The sequence below is a fragment of the Triturus cristatus genome, chromosome 3_2 (genome assembly GCF_964204655.1).
Source record: "Triturus cristatus chromosome 3_2, aTriCri1.1, whole genome shotgun sequence".
Taxonomy (NCBI): Eukaryota; Metazoa; Chordata; class Amphibia; order Caudata; family Salamandridae; genus Triturus; species Triturus cristatus.
The window spans coordinates 533,888,267-533,905,620 of NC_140584.1; the positions used below are offsets into that span (position 1 = coordinate 533,888,267).

Below are 17,354 nucleotides of genomic sequence, written 5' to 3' on the forward strand. Positions count from 1 at the left end.
AGAGTTGCCCCATGGTAGTTGAAAAGCTGTACTTAAGAGGACGTCGATTCCTAGAAGTTGATATGCAAACCCAGGCATTGCAATAAGCCAACCATGGTATTAAAGTTTAACTCTGCCGGATGAGCAGACTATGCTTTTATCGGCCAGTCGTCCAGGAAGTGAATCGATGTAGATCTTTTTCCGTTGGAGATGAGCCACTGTCTCCACATGCATGCATTTAGTTTAGATCCTAGGAGTAAATTTCAGTCCAAAGTGTAGAACTCTGTACTAATAATGAGCCTGGAACACTTTGCTTCCACTGATGTGTGAAGGTAAGCATTATGTAGATCTACAAAACATATCCAGTCTCCGCTCGTAAGCTGCGCATATATCTGGTGCCGGGGTAGCATCCTGAAGGTTTATTTCTTGATCCACTCGTTAGCCTACCTTAGATTAAGGATTGTCCTGAACTCCTCTCTGGACATTTCTTGGAAACCAAAAGATACCTGGAATAGAATCCTTTTCCCCTTTGACATGGAGGAGCCATTTCTATTGCAAATTTTGGGGCAGAGATTTTACCTCCTTTCTCAATTGCAGCAAAATATGTTTTGGTGCTGAATTTGGAGGTATTGATGAATGAAGCCCATTGGAATGGATTATGTAATTACAGTGAGTGATTTGCAAAAACCATCTGTCGGTGGTTATCAACCTCCACTCTTCCAGGTAGTGTGATACACTCAATCCCTTCGGAGTGGCAAATAAAGCAGAGGGTTTACGCTCTTTAGATTAAGAGTGTGACTTGGATGCATATGAATGCTGGTGCTGTTATGAAATTCTTTCTTGGCTGCCTCTACAATAGTACTGGGACTGATGCGAATGCCTGAGAATGAGAATAGAAGGACCCTTCAAAGGGATTTAACACTGTCTTGGCTGGTATATGGAATCCTTTGGTCTTTGATATCTCCAATCCTAACTGCTTTAAGAGTTTAAATTCCTTTTTCACACACCACTTTTAGTCATCTTTGTGAGGACTAAAAAGGACTACTCTAGTGAAGGGGAAATTCATGGTTTTCAGCTGTGCTTCAGCTCTAGAGTAGTCAGGCTAAGTGTGGGTGATCGACGGAACGTGATACTGTGGCATAACTCACTGAGGGCTAGATCTGCAGAACTGATTGTTGAACCGATTCATTGGAGACAGTTAGCTACACTTATACTAGCTCAAAAAAATATTTCCTTCTCTATTTTGGAAGGTAATTTGCAAAGGCGGAAAGACTCGCTCAGTGCTAGATCAAATCTCTCCAGTAATGCCCTCGCGCTTTCGGTTTTAAAAGCTGCAGTACCTTAAACATTTCTTACTACCTCATCAAGTCCGGTGGAATCTGGGTCTGACGCAGACGCATGTCAGTTTCTGACAGCTGACCCTATATCCAGGGTCGTGTCTCAAATAAACTTGCTCAGATGGTTTGACTCTGCTATAGCTAGAGTAAAGAACTTTTATTCAGCTAACCCTGAAAAACCTGACCACCAGTAATATAGGCATGGAAGAAGTTCTAGGCTGCAAAATCAAAATTATGGAGACTTGTCTGTGGAGCCTGCATTTGTTTGTTTAGCTTTATGGCTCCTCTTATTAAAACTATCTTGAAAGACAAACTGTCATCCACTGCTGAGGATCTCACAGGTAATGCCATCATGCAAGGAGATCCTTGTTAATGTCTTCATGTCTCTTGGGAGTAGGGTGTCTTGGGAGTGGGGGGGAAGAAATCGGTTAACGGGATACAGATGATAAAGGTGACATTGAAGAGCCCCTTGGCAACAAGACTCCAAAGAGTCTATGAAGATGGATTAGCATTGTCTGACCAAGACTAGCAGAGGATGCAGCCCGAAAAAAAAATCAAGTGGTTCTCTATGACATAGGCTATTGTAGCGTAATACACAGTTTGGTAATTCAATTTAAGTTCTCTAGGTATTCTTTGGCCTTGATTTCAGAAGTGAAAAACTTTATTTGTCCGCCGTAAATTACTTTTAATTTGGCCGGATTGTTCAGGTATACCACTGCTTTCTTTTCTTGAAAGGGTTTAATCAACTGTCTGAGTCGCCACCTTCTTTCGACTGTGAAGTGGCAAAAGTCGGGGCGTACGAAATATGAGATCGAATCCTTACTACGATGTTTATCGGGCGTAGCTTTATCAGATATAGCTTGTCGAAGCAAAAAATTTCCAAAATAGACTAGGATTGCACGTGGATATTTGCCTACGGCTGCTGTGGGTTTAAAGGTTAGGGGAACTCTATGGGCTCGCTGTATCTCATTGTTCCAATCCCAGGTTGAAAGTTCGGGGAGGGTATCACGTAGCAGCTGTATGACAAAAGATCGACAATCTGATCCTTCTGCTTTTTCAGGCACACCAAGGATACGAAGGTTATTTCTTCTAAGACGGTTTTCATAATCTTCCAGTTTCCACCTGATGTCCTGAAGTTCAGCTTCATGTGCACCCACTCGCTCATTTGTTGTGGCAGCTTCGGTTTCATTCAGCACAATCCGGTCTTCTATATCATTTAGTCTTTCAGTAAAGGCACCCATCGTTTTTGACGCCTTGAACTTTCTGTAGTGCAACTCGTGCCTTACGACTGTCTTTTGATGTCTCCTCCCGATGGGAAGCAATGGCTTGTAGTACAGTATCCATAACTTGAGTCAGTGTAGCCCCGGAAGCCCCATGGGAACCAGGCTGTTCACGGTCAGGGACTTGGATTGAAGATGAAGCTTGAGGCGTTATGTTCGCATTCTGATTTTGATTTAAAGTCAAAGCAGTCGGACTATAGTCCCATGTCAGTTCATTTGTCCCTTGTTGGTCTCCCCTTTTCTTTTTAAGTATCGTACGCCTTCTATCTCGTTTTTCTTTAAGGGGATTAAGATCGGATTCTGTACTTATATTTCAATCAAGGTCATTCTCATCTTCATCAATCTCATCATCTGTAAGACCGGATAGGCTAATATCCTCTGAAAAGGAATAAAAATCAGTAATGTCCTTATCAGCTTCCAGTGTCTCAATAGGGTGAGTTGGCCGGTTGTTTATTGCACCGCTAGATATTTTTGCGCCTTCATTCCAGGTTGAATCTGCACCCTCCGCCTCAATCACCTTGCCCTCAATCGTTGTTTGAAACGTATTATGGCACTGCACTCGATTTGAGTCAGTAGTAAGACCCGTGCTTGAGAGAGTGCTACTTGTTTTTGTATGCAGCGCCTTGGGCTGCACAGATGTGTAATTGCAATCCTTGTAGTTATTACTGTGTGCGCCAGGAGGACCGATTAAGCCACTTGAGCCAGCGGTAATATTGAGAGTTTGTGCCAAAGTCTCTGGAGGGTCTAATATCTCTGTGGCATTTGTGACAATATCTCTCAACCCCCCCAGGGAAGCACTAACGCGGGGAGCAGAGGCAGAGGCAAAGGGAGAATGAGCCAATTGTCTTACCGCGTTAGCCGTAGTGTCAGACCCATCGGGAGTGAGAGCAACCTCTTGCCTCTCTGTATGTTCCGGTGGATTCAAGTTGTACGCTGCCTCCGTCTGTTCTGGGATGAACGTCGAGCCCTCCGATCCGTCTGATTTCTCAAACTCACTTCCAGCTACTGGTACAGCGGTTGCTACGGCGTTGGGTGCGTGTTGCTCCTTCGGCGGGAGTTGCTGTGCTGGTTTTCCGTGAGGTCTCTGGCTAGCGGCATGCTGCATTAGTGAGATCACAGTAGGAACAGGAGCAGGGGCGGAACCAGAGGAAATTTTGCTGAGAGTCGAGCCTCTCAACGCCGACGTTTTCTTTGTTGAGACGCTGGGAGGATACTTGCTAATCATATCTTGTTCGCGGAGGGCTTGACGCGCTGCCCGTGTCTTGGCCGCTGCAGCGTTCTTTGGGGCCATTATGCCCTGGATGACGGTTCGTTTGACTAGTTCACTGTGCTCAGTACTGCTCCCGGGATACAGCGGTGAAGAGGAAGGCTGCGTACCTGGAGAGCGTAGAGAGGGGCGGTTACCGGTTAGTATCCGTAGTGCGGCATAACCGATGATCGAGGCGAGCAGTGACAGCGGCGTTTTCAGGATCACATACCCAGAAGGTATGATTACAGGTTCGGCAAATTCAGTAAGTTCGAGAGGCTGCATAGTTCGGTCCAGGTATTAACACTTGAAATTCAAACGAGGGGAGTTACAATTTTAGCAAAAGCAAAACTGGGTACCTCAACTCGCAAAAAAGCTGACCCCCATGGTAGATGGGCCATTGTCCAACTTAATATAGGAATAACTATTTGTTCTATCTATGGCCCTAACCTCGATGACCCTATGCTATTCATCGAACTAGAACTAGAACTTGCATCATGGGCAGGTACTTTAATCTTATGTGGTGACCTAAATCTAACGATAGGCCAAACACAATTCAATCATTACAATCAACCAACCCAATACACCCACAACGGCCGAAAACCCAGGGTATTCAGGGCAGTGCAAAATTTGATCCTCAGCCACAATCTTCGAGATATATGGCCTCTCAAGAACAGAACAGATCCCGGATATACATACTTTTCCTATCCTCATAGAAAATATGTACGTATAGATTATATTTTTACAACCATGGATATTGCTTCAAATGCCGTCATTTTAAAATCTCCTAAGACAATATCAGATCATAATGCACTCTGTATAATATTTGAGGTCCCCAGCCACAAGAAAGTTTATCGACAATGGACATTTGATCGTAAACTTCTTGTTAATCAAGAATACATAACTCATATCAGACAATGGACCAAAGAATTCTTTGACATCAACCAATATAGTGCATCTCGGTATAATGTATGGGATAGCTTCAAGGCCGCATTAAGGGGCGAGACTGCTACTTTTGTAGCTAGCCGCAAAAGAGAACGAGAAAATATTCATACACAACTAATAAACAGGCTTACAGACTTAGAATCTCTACACGCTAACCAGTTACATTATGGGGCTCAGGCTGAAGACACCCTTAGTAAGATCTTAGTGCTTAAAGCCGAGATCAATAATGACCTAACGCAAAAAGCAGCTGAAACTTTCCAAGCAAACCGAAACAAAATCTATGAGACTGGAGAAAATGTAGGAAGACACCTTGCCCTCAGAACTCGGCAATCACAGTCTCGCAATTCCATCCAAACCATTGAATATGGCGGGCAGAAACATACCACCCAAGAGGATATAGCCTCATGTTTTCATGACTATTACCAAAAACTATATCAGAATGAAGATAAGCGGACAACTGCTGATACTAAGAAGTTCCTAGATGACTGGATCAGAGAGACAAACTTGGCTAGAATTATAGAAGAGGACACAAAAAAAGAACTTGATAGAGAAATTTCCTTAACAGAAGTAGAGCTAGCTCTAGCCGAATTAGCGCTAGGAAAAGCAGCTGGACCAGATAAAATCCCCCTAGACCTCTATAAAATTTTGGGTAATCTAATTATTCCATTTCTGCATGATCTTTTTCTCGGGATACAATGGCATGGTAAACCCCCCGAATCCTGGAAACAAACGAATATAGCTATATTTCTAAAAAAAGATAAACCGCCAGAATTAACAACCTCATACCGGCCAATATCATTGATCAACTCAGATTCAAAAACATACGCCAAGATTTTTGCTACTCGTTTGAACAGGATCGTTGAACATCTGGTCTCTCCCTGGCAACATGGCTTCATACCAAATAAGGGTACTACAGATCATACCCGCCGCGTTATCACCCTTTTTGACACCATGGGAATAGGGGGCGGCCAGATGTCGATGATCCGGTTAGACGCTGAGAAAGCCTTTGACCGGGTCTCTTGGCAGTTTTTCTGGCAAATATTAGCCACTAACAACATTGGACCTGTATTTATAAAATCTATCAAAGCCCTCTATGTTGACCCCACTGCAAGAGTAATGACTGGTGGCTGCGAGTCTGGCAATATAAACATTCAGAGAGGTACGCGACAAGGCTGTCCGTGCTCTCCATTATTATTTGCCTTATATATCAATCCATTAATTCTCAAACTAATAACATCACCTGCGATCAAACCCATCAAGACAGGCATTTATAGCACCAAAGTTCTCGCATACGCCGACGACATAGCGGTTGTAACAACTAATCCTACACAGGCTATAATTGAAATTGAAGAAATCACACAATCTTTTGGACTACACTCCGGCTATTCATTAAACCAAGATAAAACCATGGTCATATGTACCGATAATACACCCTTTATAAGTCAATATAGAGTTAGTAATGCTAAATACCTAGGAGTCAACATCTCGCCAAAAATCAATGAAATTAATCAACTTAACTATGACCCTCTCATTAAAAAAATAAAAATAGACCTACTCAGAGTAAACAACCTTCATCTTTCTATAATTGGCAGAGGAAATTATGTTAAAATGACTATTCTACCCAAGATTTTATATTTGGTTCGAGCTATCCCCCTCCTCGTTTGTAACGATACAATGAAAATATTAGACCGAGTAATATCCTCGTTCATTTGGAATTACGGGAAGATTAGGAGAGCCCTTACTAAGTTAACATTACCAGCATCTAGAGGTGGCTTAGCAATTCCTGATTTAACATATTACCTATGGGCAACCATTTTACAACAAATGGCGGTTTTACTTCCATCTTGTCCCAACAATAATAACGACCAAGGGCAATCCCCACCATCCTTACCATCAATCTACGAGCTAATGATGGGTCGCCAAGCCAGAGGCCTGTTATTGAAACAAGTAGAACCTTCTTATTTTAAAAAGGTAAAATTTAAAGTCATCACAGACGCTTATAAAACCTGGAGTCGAATTATTAAAACACTGAAAATCTCAAAGTATACCAAATATACACCTCTATGGAATAGTGCAGTAATACCACACTATCTTAACGATAATATAACGAGACGCTGGGCGACTTTAGGTATTACAACTATTGGTGACTTGCTAGATAGTGACGGCAAAACAACATTTGATAGAATATATGTCAAATATCAAATCCATCCTTCAGACTACTTAAAATGTATTCAAATTTATACAACTCTTAGACATACTGAACTATATATGGATCTTAAGCCCATACCACTTTTAGATCTTATAGGTAAACAATCAACCAGAATCTGTAATATATATGATATCTTCATAAGAAATCACCCTGATGACCTTGAATATACAGAAACTCGGTGGGCTAACGAATTGAATAACGCCAATGTTGATATAGATATGAGTCTACATTTATCATCCAAAGTCCTACTTGCTTCCAACCTTAAGGCCCAAATATACAAAACTAAATACAATCTGTACTACACACCGCTCAAATTATTTACCTGGGGTAAGACAACTCATGATAAATGCCCCAGATGTACACTTGGACCTGCTAACCTTATACATATGTTCTCGGAATGTCCCAATTTGGATCAGATTAAAAAAAGCATTACAGAGTACTGGGCCGAAATCTTTGGACACGAAATCAAAACATCAACCACTTTGTTTCTGTTAGGGTATGATGAGTCCCTAGGCTTTTGCAATTTTGAAATTCCCGCCATCTACATTGGCACTGCTGTTTACAGAATTATTCTCGCAGCAAGATGGAAAGATCCTGATGCTCCAACTTTCCAGGGATGGCTTAACAGACTATTAGCAATATACAAACAAGAACTTGCCATCTACAGAACTAGAGGGAAAAAATCACGGTCCTATGGGGAGCAAATTTGGGCACCAATAGCAAATTGGTATGAGCAGCAAAGGGCCTAAATATACTCTCAGTTAATATATAACGGTCTACATATACAATTCTCTTGCTTTGACATCTCCTACCTTAAAGAATCTTCCTCTTTCTTTATTTTCTTCTTATGTTAATGCTCTAAAGGAACTAAAGCTGAATTTACAATACGCTGACTTTATTGTTTGATCTTAATGGTATGCTTTACTATCTCGAATCTTGCAATATATGTTATTTTGTATCTCTTGAATCTGCTCAAATAAAAATTTATTTAAAAAAAAAAAAAGGAGCCCCTTGGCATCATCACTGGGCTTTGAGGCTGGAATGGTCTGGGTGGAACAGAAGGATGTTGGGGGGGGGGGGGGGGGGGGGGGGGAGCAGGTTTTGACTGCATTTCTAATGGCTCTAGAGTATTCTGCACTGAAATACGCAGTCTTGGTAGAGGAGCTGACCTATGCTGTGCTTCTGAGGAAATAAAATTAAAAAATAAATAAGTGAATAAAAAATTAAAAAATAGTGTCCCTGACGTCTACCATCTCAAGGTCGACAACATGGAAGCAGATCTAGGTGCCAATCGGTAAAATCTTGCCGTAGTGTTCAACTGTTCAATGTATCGCTGTTGATGGATGCGCAATGGCAGGTTTTCTTGATGAGAGTCGAGATGGCTTTGGAGGAGGAGCTGATAATACCGATTTTCATGGTGAGGAATCTGGGGCTAGATAGTCTACCAGAAAGTGTTTTGTCGAAGGTAAGTAACTTGATCTTCTGCTAGAGATCTCCAACCACAGATTTTTTTCCTTTTAAACAGATACCTGAGCAGTACCTCTGTGGTGGGTCTGTGAATGTGGCTCAAACCTAAAAGATATGTAGAAACGAGCAGACAAAGCCTCTCGCTCCACCCCACCCCCAACCTGACTGTCCAGGCAGTAGTTTTTCATGAACGTATGGAGTGACACCCACGTAGCTGTCTCGCAGAGGTCCATGACAGGAACTTTGCGTGCCATCACAATTACGCCCTAAGTGGGATGGGTATTCCCAGACGTGGGACCCGTGCTCACTACGCCACTGGAGTCAAGCTATCCTGGCTGATGACGGCTGATAGCCAGAAACCGGTCCTAGGATGCTTGATTCCGGTCCAGGGAAGACATGGCTTGGCAGTTCGGGCTGGACTGTTCCCATGAGGCACAGGGTCAAGACTGATTTGCATATGGCCATGTCTAAACTGGGGTGGTGTAGTGGGCAAAAGAACGATGGATTTAACCTAGATCTCTTGACTGGGGGAGAATGTCTGCATTGTCAGCATGCCGTCCATCATTTGTTTGTTGTATCACAATTGTGGAAGCAGCCTTGACTCTTGTGGAACACCCTTACATTCCTTCTGGAAGCTGCTTCTTGGCCAATGCATTGCAGATCCTAATACAGAGCTCAATCTAGCAGGTGATGGTCCGTTACTGAACGGCCATGCCTTTTTTCGCGCCAGCGAACCACAAAGAGGTTATCTTTCACCTAGTATTATTCTGTATGAACATAAAACCTCTGTGTGCAAGCAATGAACTCACTTCCGCAGAGGGGTGGTGTCGAGCACAGAATGGTGGGCAAAGTTAATGGTTTAGCCGACACCCTAAGCCATGGTTTACATGTAAATATTCATTCTTGACAAGCCAAAGCCACAGATGAAAATCTAACCTCTATTCACCTTACCTCATTGTAGAAGGCCTTAAAGCATCAAAGGCAGATAAACTGCGATGTTTGTTATTAATTTGATCCATTACAGACTATAGACACATATCAATCATTACTCCATCTTCCATTACGTATCCCTAATTGTCTATTTAGAATTAGAGAAATGGATATGAAACCAGATATCTTCCATAGGCTTTGTTTTCCTTTCTTTTCTTATCAAATCACTGAATAATCATGTATGCACAATAGAAGGGTGAATTCAGATGTATGAGTGCTCAATTAGGCTAGTTTTATTTACACTTTTGATGGCAGAATGAACTGTTTTTATATAAATATTTATAGAAATGAAAATAACCTTTCTGAATCATGTAATTATCTAAAGTATATTTAGTATGTGTACAAATTCTTAGCTTATTTTGATACTAATAAATCAATTTCATATTAGATTTTGACCTGGGTTTCTGTAATTGTTATGTTTACCCAATTTCTGATTAGTTGCCCAAGTAATCTTTAATTACAATTGTTGGCCAACGTGGAATGCCATCACAACTTTCAACAAGAAGGTTGCTCACATCCGCAGAACCAGCTTGTCTGGAGAGGTGGTGGTATATGGTGGGTCAACACGGAGGTTAAAGCTCACTCAGCTGAGGTTATGGTGACGAGGAACACAATCTTGATGGTGAAGAGCTGTAAAGGACAGCTGTGAAGCAGCTCAAAAGGTGCACATCAAACATCTGAGGACCAAGGTATGGTCTAACTGTGGCACGTGTAAAGGAGAGGGTGCAAACAAGTGTTGCAGGCCTTTTGAAAAAGCATTGGAACCTATAACTTCAACAAGGGATGGTCCGGCAATTATAAAAAAGTCGGAAGCTACCCTTTAACTGTGCCCTAAGCAAGGCCTTGTTTGGATAGACAGAACTGAACGCCAGATAATTGCCTTAACGGGGTCAACCTGGTGTGTGTGGCACCAAACTCTAGATTTGCTCCAATAACCGGCGTATACAGTTTTTGTCAAGGGACACCTGGCCGCTAGGATTACATCAATCACTTCAGAAGAAAGGTAAAAAAAATTAATCTGTCGCCGCTCAATCTCCATGCATGAAGGTAGAGATAGTGAACGTCTGGGTACAGACACCCTGCCCTGTTGCTGTGACAGGAGGTCCTCCAAGAGGGACATCCTGATCGGAGGACAAATACTATACTATGTGCCCAATCCGGGACCACTAGGATGACTTGAGTCCAGTAGATACTGATCTTCAGAACTCAGGGCAGACGTATCGGCAGTAAGGCATACAAGAGTCCAGGGTTTCACTCTAGACAGAATGGGTTGCTTAGTGAGAGACACCTAGGAAACTCAGAACTGCTGGTACTGTGCGTTCTGGGCAATGGCAAATAGCTTGCTCGAAGGTTCTCCCTGTTCACAGAAGAGACCTTGCACCATCTCTGGCTGTAACTGCCACTCGTGATCTGCTAGGCGTCACTTGCTGAGATCCTGCCAGGATAATCATTTGATGATCCAGCCATTTCCAGAGGCGTAGTACCTCCTGCAACAGGGCCAGGAACGCAAGCAACAATGAATTGTGAACTTGGCTGCAGCATGACCATCCTGTATGGCTTGGATTAGGCCAGGTTGGAGATCTTCCCGGACACGTGGGAGGACTTGAGCCGCTCAATCTCAAAGAGCGTGGGAAAAGCGACCCAGCAGGTAACTGGCATTCGCAGACCTCAGGACCAAACTGATGTCAGTGAGCAGGAGTGGAGCCAATATAGGCTCCTCACATTTCTGGAACAGCATCAGTGCGAAGCCGCACCTCACCATATACCAGAGATATTGCTGAAGAAAGTTCAAACCCAGTCTGATGCATGCAAAATATTCAAAAGTTGAGGAGTCTGCAGCTGTAAGTCCATCAGAATATAGTAGTGATCAAGGATATATTTCCTCTAAAAGTACATCTTGCATATGTTCACAGCCATGGCCATCACTTCTGGTGAAGGGCAACTTGCTAGGTGGACTCACCACTATCCCACATTAGATTACATTTTAGCCCCCAAATAGACTCCTGACCCATTCCTTGGGCCCTTTGCACCAGGTCTCAAACTAATATTGTGCAGCAAGCTTATTGACACCCCTTACCCAAATGACGGCAAGTAGTCAATCATCCTCCAGCACTAGTGGACCATGGAGAGGGGTGATGCCACTGTACCCTACAGTTAGCCGGAGCACATCCGCATCAGCCACATATCAGGACACTTGACTAGTGCAGCAACCGAGTTGTTTGCTCCCGAGAGTTAAGCACTCCTCTGTACTTGTAAGTGGAGTTTGAGCAGGGGATCTTCCAGAAACCAGTTCAGCATGATAGAGACGGTTCCAACTGCAGCATACTTAAACAATGTGAAAGTTTATTGGGGTTTGGGGGGTGTATGCAACTGTATGTTTCTCGCACTCAGTTAGCCAAAGACTGTGAAGGGCACAAAACCATTGCAATTGGGGAGAGAAGATGGCCTAACGGCTAGGGCGGTCGACGTCGAATCTGGGAAACTGGGTTTGAGTCTCGGCAATGACACTGACCATCCTGTGATTCTGGGCATCACTTAATCTCCCCGTGCCTAACAAAAATTAATGTGTCCTCATGTAATGCAACTGGTGCTATGTAAAGCGCTCTGCTACCCGATTCGGGTCAAGTTTGAGCTATATATAACTCTGTAAAAAAATATTATAAAAAGGAAATTGCCAGCTAGCAGTTCTTAGCAAAGATTAGTCATGGTGGTAATTTTAGAACACAATAAACTGTACCAGGTTGAGAACAACTTATCAAACCACTAATTAAACCATATAACCAGATTTATTTTGTGTGCCTTACCTTTAGCCGCCATCCAGAATATGATGCATCCAGCTCTCTACAGAAAAACCTTGCAGTTTTTGCTCCCACATTTAACAACTGTTCACCTGGTAATCCTTGAGTTTGCGAAATATAACGGATCTGAAAAATAACAGGGTAAATCATCTTTGTAATATATTTCCACATTTGTCAGTCCAAGTTAATTAAATATTTGAGGTGTAATAGCTACATCTATATATAGTCCTAGGATAACCCACTTACTGACTTTACACATTTTAAACCAATAACAGACATGTATATGCATGTTAGATTTTATGGAAAAGAGGCTCTGTAATTGGTCAAAGATACAAAAAAAAAAAAAACTCAATGAAAGGTGGTTGAGTTAATGTACAAGGGTGCTCAATCTTTCCTTCAGAGAGATATCAACTCGCTGGCAAAGTCTTAGAGCTTGTGCGGTGGATATCAGCACCTATCTTGCCTTAGACAGTTGGATAGCAAATTGGAAGAGGCACTCCTGCCCTTTACAGAATGAAATTCTGAGGCGGGGAGACTGATATTGGAAAGCTGTTGTCTGAAACAGTTTGCTGTGACTTTCACAATCCAGCCTCCACATCTCAATAACATCTGTAGTTTGTGAGGGATTGCGGGGGCGCCAAACTCAATCTCCCACCCCACCCACCAAGGATAAACTGAGGGAAGGCAGCTGGAAAGAGGTTCAGGATACCATTTGAGTAGGCTTTAGAAGTAGAGATAGAGCAAAATAGAGAAGATACAAAATGAGCCATCTTGCTAGGTTATGTTCACGATGCTCATTTTCAATATACAGAAAGACATGCACAGGCACTGGCCACGTAAATGCCCCAAGTTTAAACAGATATATTCTCAAACACCACAACATTTTCGTGCATACACCCAAGAAACCTTACATCAACCAAAAAGTGGGTCTCAGCTGTAGCCATGTCTGCAAGGTAATTAAGGGTCTAACTGAAGTTACTATCTAGGTCACCACACTGTCAAAATCTCCCAAGACAATTGGGCACAGGAACATTTTACAACTGTTAGCACCCATGTCTGCCCATAAACAGCCAGGACAAAAGCAAGTACAGCTGCAGGTGTACGGCATTTTCTCCTTAACACAGTAACAATATTGAACGGACACATACAAGATCATAATATGCCCACACTAATCTCCACGTGTGTAGGAGCATTCGATGAAGGAAGGTCGGAGAATGGAAAAAACTTTGGATGGAATGGGAGCCAGTCACACTACCGAGAGACTTAAAGCACAGGCTGTATTGCAAAGTGTTGAACTACTCACACGAAGAAATCTGGGAGAAAGTTGGAGACAAGTTAAGGCAATGTTGTGCGACAGAGACAGACTTAAAAAATACTAGTTATTGGATGCTCTGAAAAAGTTCATTGGACCCATCTCCAGATTTGGAAGCTACCCAATACTTTCCATCAGTGGAAGCTGGTGACTTTAGAAAGTGGAGGGGCGCAAGCTGTTTGAGATACTTTTTGTTGTACTCACCAGGCAGGCTGAATTTTACGTGATCATGCCAAATTATTTTAACGCTTTACCATAATATAGAAAAAGAAACACTACAAGTTCTGTAAAGTCTATAATTTAACCCTTGATTCTGAATTGGATTAAGAAGTATAAAGTAAGTGCCTTTCAGGTATCTCAGGCTTTGTGCCAGAGGCCTTTTTTCCCCAGTCAGTCAGCCCAGCTCAGCTACTCCACCCGAAACAGACACACACTGAGATGCAGTCTTACACACAACACACACTATCTGAAACACTTGCACACACATATACACATCAACACCAATCAGCCATGCCGCCCAGTTCACTGAGGCAGGGCAGGTTCTTGTTTTTTGTTTGTTTTTGACAGTTCTATACAGCGCAAACTTGACGCAAAGGCATGGTAGCACTTAACATGTGCACAAAGGTCACAATAATTTTTTAGATGAGATTGTTAACTGCCCACAATTACATATAGCTAAGCAGACGCCAGGACTGCAGCAGCATGAAGTGCTACGAGGTTCAGTGTTATCTCGTCGCACTCCGTGCTGCAGTCATTTAGAGGGAAGCGGCGAGCACCTGTTTCTGCATCAGTGAACTGTAAGACTGACTGGTGTAGGTGACCGCCTTATCAACGGTCTATTGGATGTGTTTCACAGGGAGCCCAGAACAAAAAGGATGGTAGCAGGCATGACAAAGTTTAGAGCACTCACCAGTACTGAACCAGTAAGTGATGCTCTACCAGTACAGGAATAGAAGTACAAGTCCTATAAGCGAAGACTGTTTCACAACTACAGATTGGCTTTGCTTAGGACTCCTCCTTCCCAAGTTTGAAGCCGAACCATTGATGAAATTGCAAGGATGGGAGGAGCCTACAACCACCCACTCCTACCTGACTCGGCCAGTCCACCCTGCTCCAGTTCTTGATTCTCAATAGAGTTTTGGGGACCTCCACCCTAGGCCCCAATAGTGTGCACCATGAGGCAGAGACGATTGAAGAGGCTAAAACAAGGCCCCCTTGACACCTATAATTGCTTGTGCCTAAAAGACGAGAAAGACCCTCGCCCTGCACATGCATGGGGCTCCACCATGGTAAAAAAAAAAAAAGATAATCTTTACTAATTTAAAATAGAACAGCCAGTCCTTGAGTTGCTGAGCTCCTGTATTGCTACCCATCTTTTCTCTCCCCTCTAAAGAACAGTGGGGCCCTGCCCCTCAAACCCGTATACAGCTGCGACCCATGCAACCTACTACTTTAGAGTAATGGCTTCTCAGTATTAAAGAAAACCTATGGGGTAGGATAGACCTGAGGGGGATGGGGAGGAGAGACACCAGGCTTCAGAATTGATGACCTCTGTTTTTCCTCCAAAGAATACCTTGCAGCTTCATAGCAAATCTGAAGGGGTTTCCTCGCATGGAAAGGCATAAATGTTGTTCTATGCCAAGAGCCCTCAAAATATTATACAATTATTGTACTATGCAAGTGCTCCAAATAATAACCTAAGGTGGGCGGCCTTTCAACCATACCAAAAAATAACAAGGAGGCAACCCTTCTGCGACGTAACTCCAGCATCTGACTCATGCCCTCAGAAGCTAAACGCCCTCCGGTTGCGATTAAAGGTGGCCATTGGGATTGGTAGACTCCATGACCTTACAAACTAACAGTAGCCATTACAGAATGGGAAGCCTTAACAGAGTGCTCCATAGTATGTGGTGTGAAGAGCAACTTGATTGTAACATGCTCTCTATGAAACAGGAAGACCTATAATTAAAAACGTTGACCCGTAAGGTAATTCTTGATTGGCATTAGGATCAAGGTGAACATCAAACACTGGCCAAAGGATAATTTCAGGTCTGACTAAAAAACTTGCAAGTGACAGTGTGGATGACAAAAATCCTTTGTACACAACATAAGGTGTCATCCAACACCAAACCACCATATGGATAAACTTTTCAACTCCTTTCCCACCACTTGTCACTTCTCCATTTCTGCTTAGGGGTCATTAGACTATGAATGACACTTTCCCATCATGCTCTTTCCGGATAACATTTGGCACCCACGTGGTCTCATACTTGCCCCATCATTTACTGAGCTCCTACAAGTTCACTCATATTATAATGTTGGTGTCAGGTTTTCCCCATTGTCAACATTTGTTTTTGCACTGTTATTGTTTTATAATAGACTGTGCATTAAAAGCTAGCTTGCTGAAGAGCAGTAAAATATAACTCAAAACATGAGTTGAAGAATAATAAAATAATGCTGGAAGCGTTCGCAAGAGCGAAGGATCTCCAAATCTGAGAGAGAAGGGGCATCCATGAGACCGTTTCTACACTGATTTGAATAAAGGGTGGTGCACAGAAAGAAAAGATTGGCCGAATTCAAAGGTATTTTGAAGTCAGAGGTGAGCACTGGAGGTAGCAAGAGAAACTGAAATGAAAGCGCCATGGCTCAGAGTTCGAGTAAGCAGCAAAGGGAGGTTAATTTCTCCTCAGCTTTTCGTGAGTTAATAAGTAGCCGATAACAATTTGCTTGACACTACACAACTGTGTACACACACCGTTTATAGAACACTAAATGTAAGCAGCAGCACCCAGTCACTGAAGTTCTGACCCTGCAGTGTTTTCGTATCTTGAGTTCTTATGATTAGGAGATTGCTTAGCCAGCTACTAGCAGAGAGACAACAAAAAATATGACCTAAGAAGATTCCTGTGACTCAAGGCTTACTGCTACTACGAGTGATCTACACCAGAAAGCAAAGTTGATTTTGTTCTCCAACCACTGACGAAAACCATCAACACTGCAAAGAGGGGGAATATCTTTGTAGATTTTATAGGCAGGTGCCTTCTGTTTCACCGTGAATGGCAACTAAATCAATCATTCTTTCAGTCCATCAAGGTTGTGGTTTGGTCCGCCAGCAAATGGATCTCTGCTTTCAACACAAATCACATACTTCAGTTGTATTTTACCTAGTTTATACCTTCACAGGGTTATTACTTTTAAGCCTGGAAAAAGAGGTTTGTTTTTGTTGCCTGGCAAGTATCCTTTTTTTTTTTTTTTTTTTTTTTTTGTTGTAAGACATTTATTATGCCTGGCAAGTATCCTTAGTTAACGCTCTCACTTATGTTCCAGATTTCATCCTTAAGGGTGAACATTATGTTGTTCCTCCAGAAGCCCAGAAAGTGCAGTAGGGATTATACATCATGTAGACAGTGTAGAGAATAAATCATCAGGAATGTTAACATGAGCCAAGTAACATTTTAAGTGAGGGGTTGTGTACAGTGACTGCCAGTGGTTCAGAGGTACGTATTTATGGTTTGCAAGTATTGTCTAATCGTGAGCAGAGTGCGGTTGGATTTTAGACAACCTCTAGAGCCTTAAGGGAGTAGAGTGACAAATGAGGGGAAGGGGGTCTGTTGAGACGAGTTTAATATGCTTCCCTCTTTTCAGAGATACTGTACCAAGCACTGTGGTGGGTGTAAAAAGGAGGATTGCTCTAGGTCCGAAGGCAAAGTGTGCCCCTTCTAAGAAGAGCTGGTTAAAGGACATGAACAAAATGATGCACTGTTGAGCAAAACACAAGGTTTAGAAGGAGG

The 17,354-nt window shown here is 42.7% G+C and overlaps 1 protein-coding gene across 4 annotated transcripts in view; it reads right to left on the bottom strand.

The window, feature by feature from the left end:
* HIPK3 (homeodomain interacting protein kinase 3) overlaps nt 1-17,354 on the bottom strand; it is a 503,936-nt gene that overhangs the window by 266,880 nt on the left and 219,702 nt on the right. For all 4 annotated transcript variants that reach the window (XM_085648240.1, XM_085648239.1, XM_085648238.1 and 1 more), the window contains exon 4: nt 12,258-12,377. In XM_085648240.1, the coding sequence (XP_085504366.1) occupies nt 12,258-12,377 (120 nt within the window). The remainder of the gene's footprint in view (nt 1-12,257; nt 12,378-17,354) is intronic.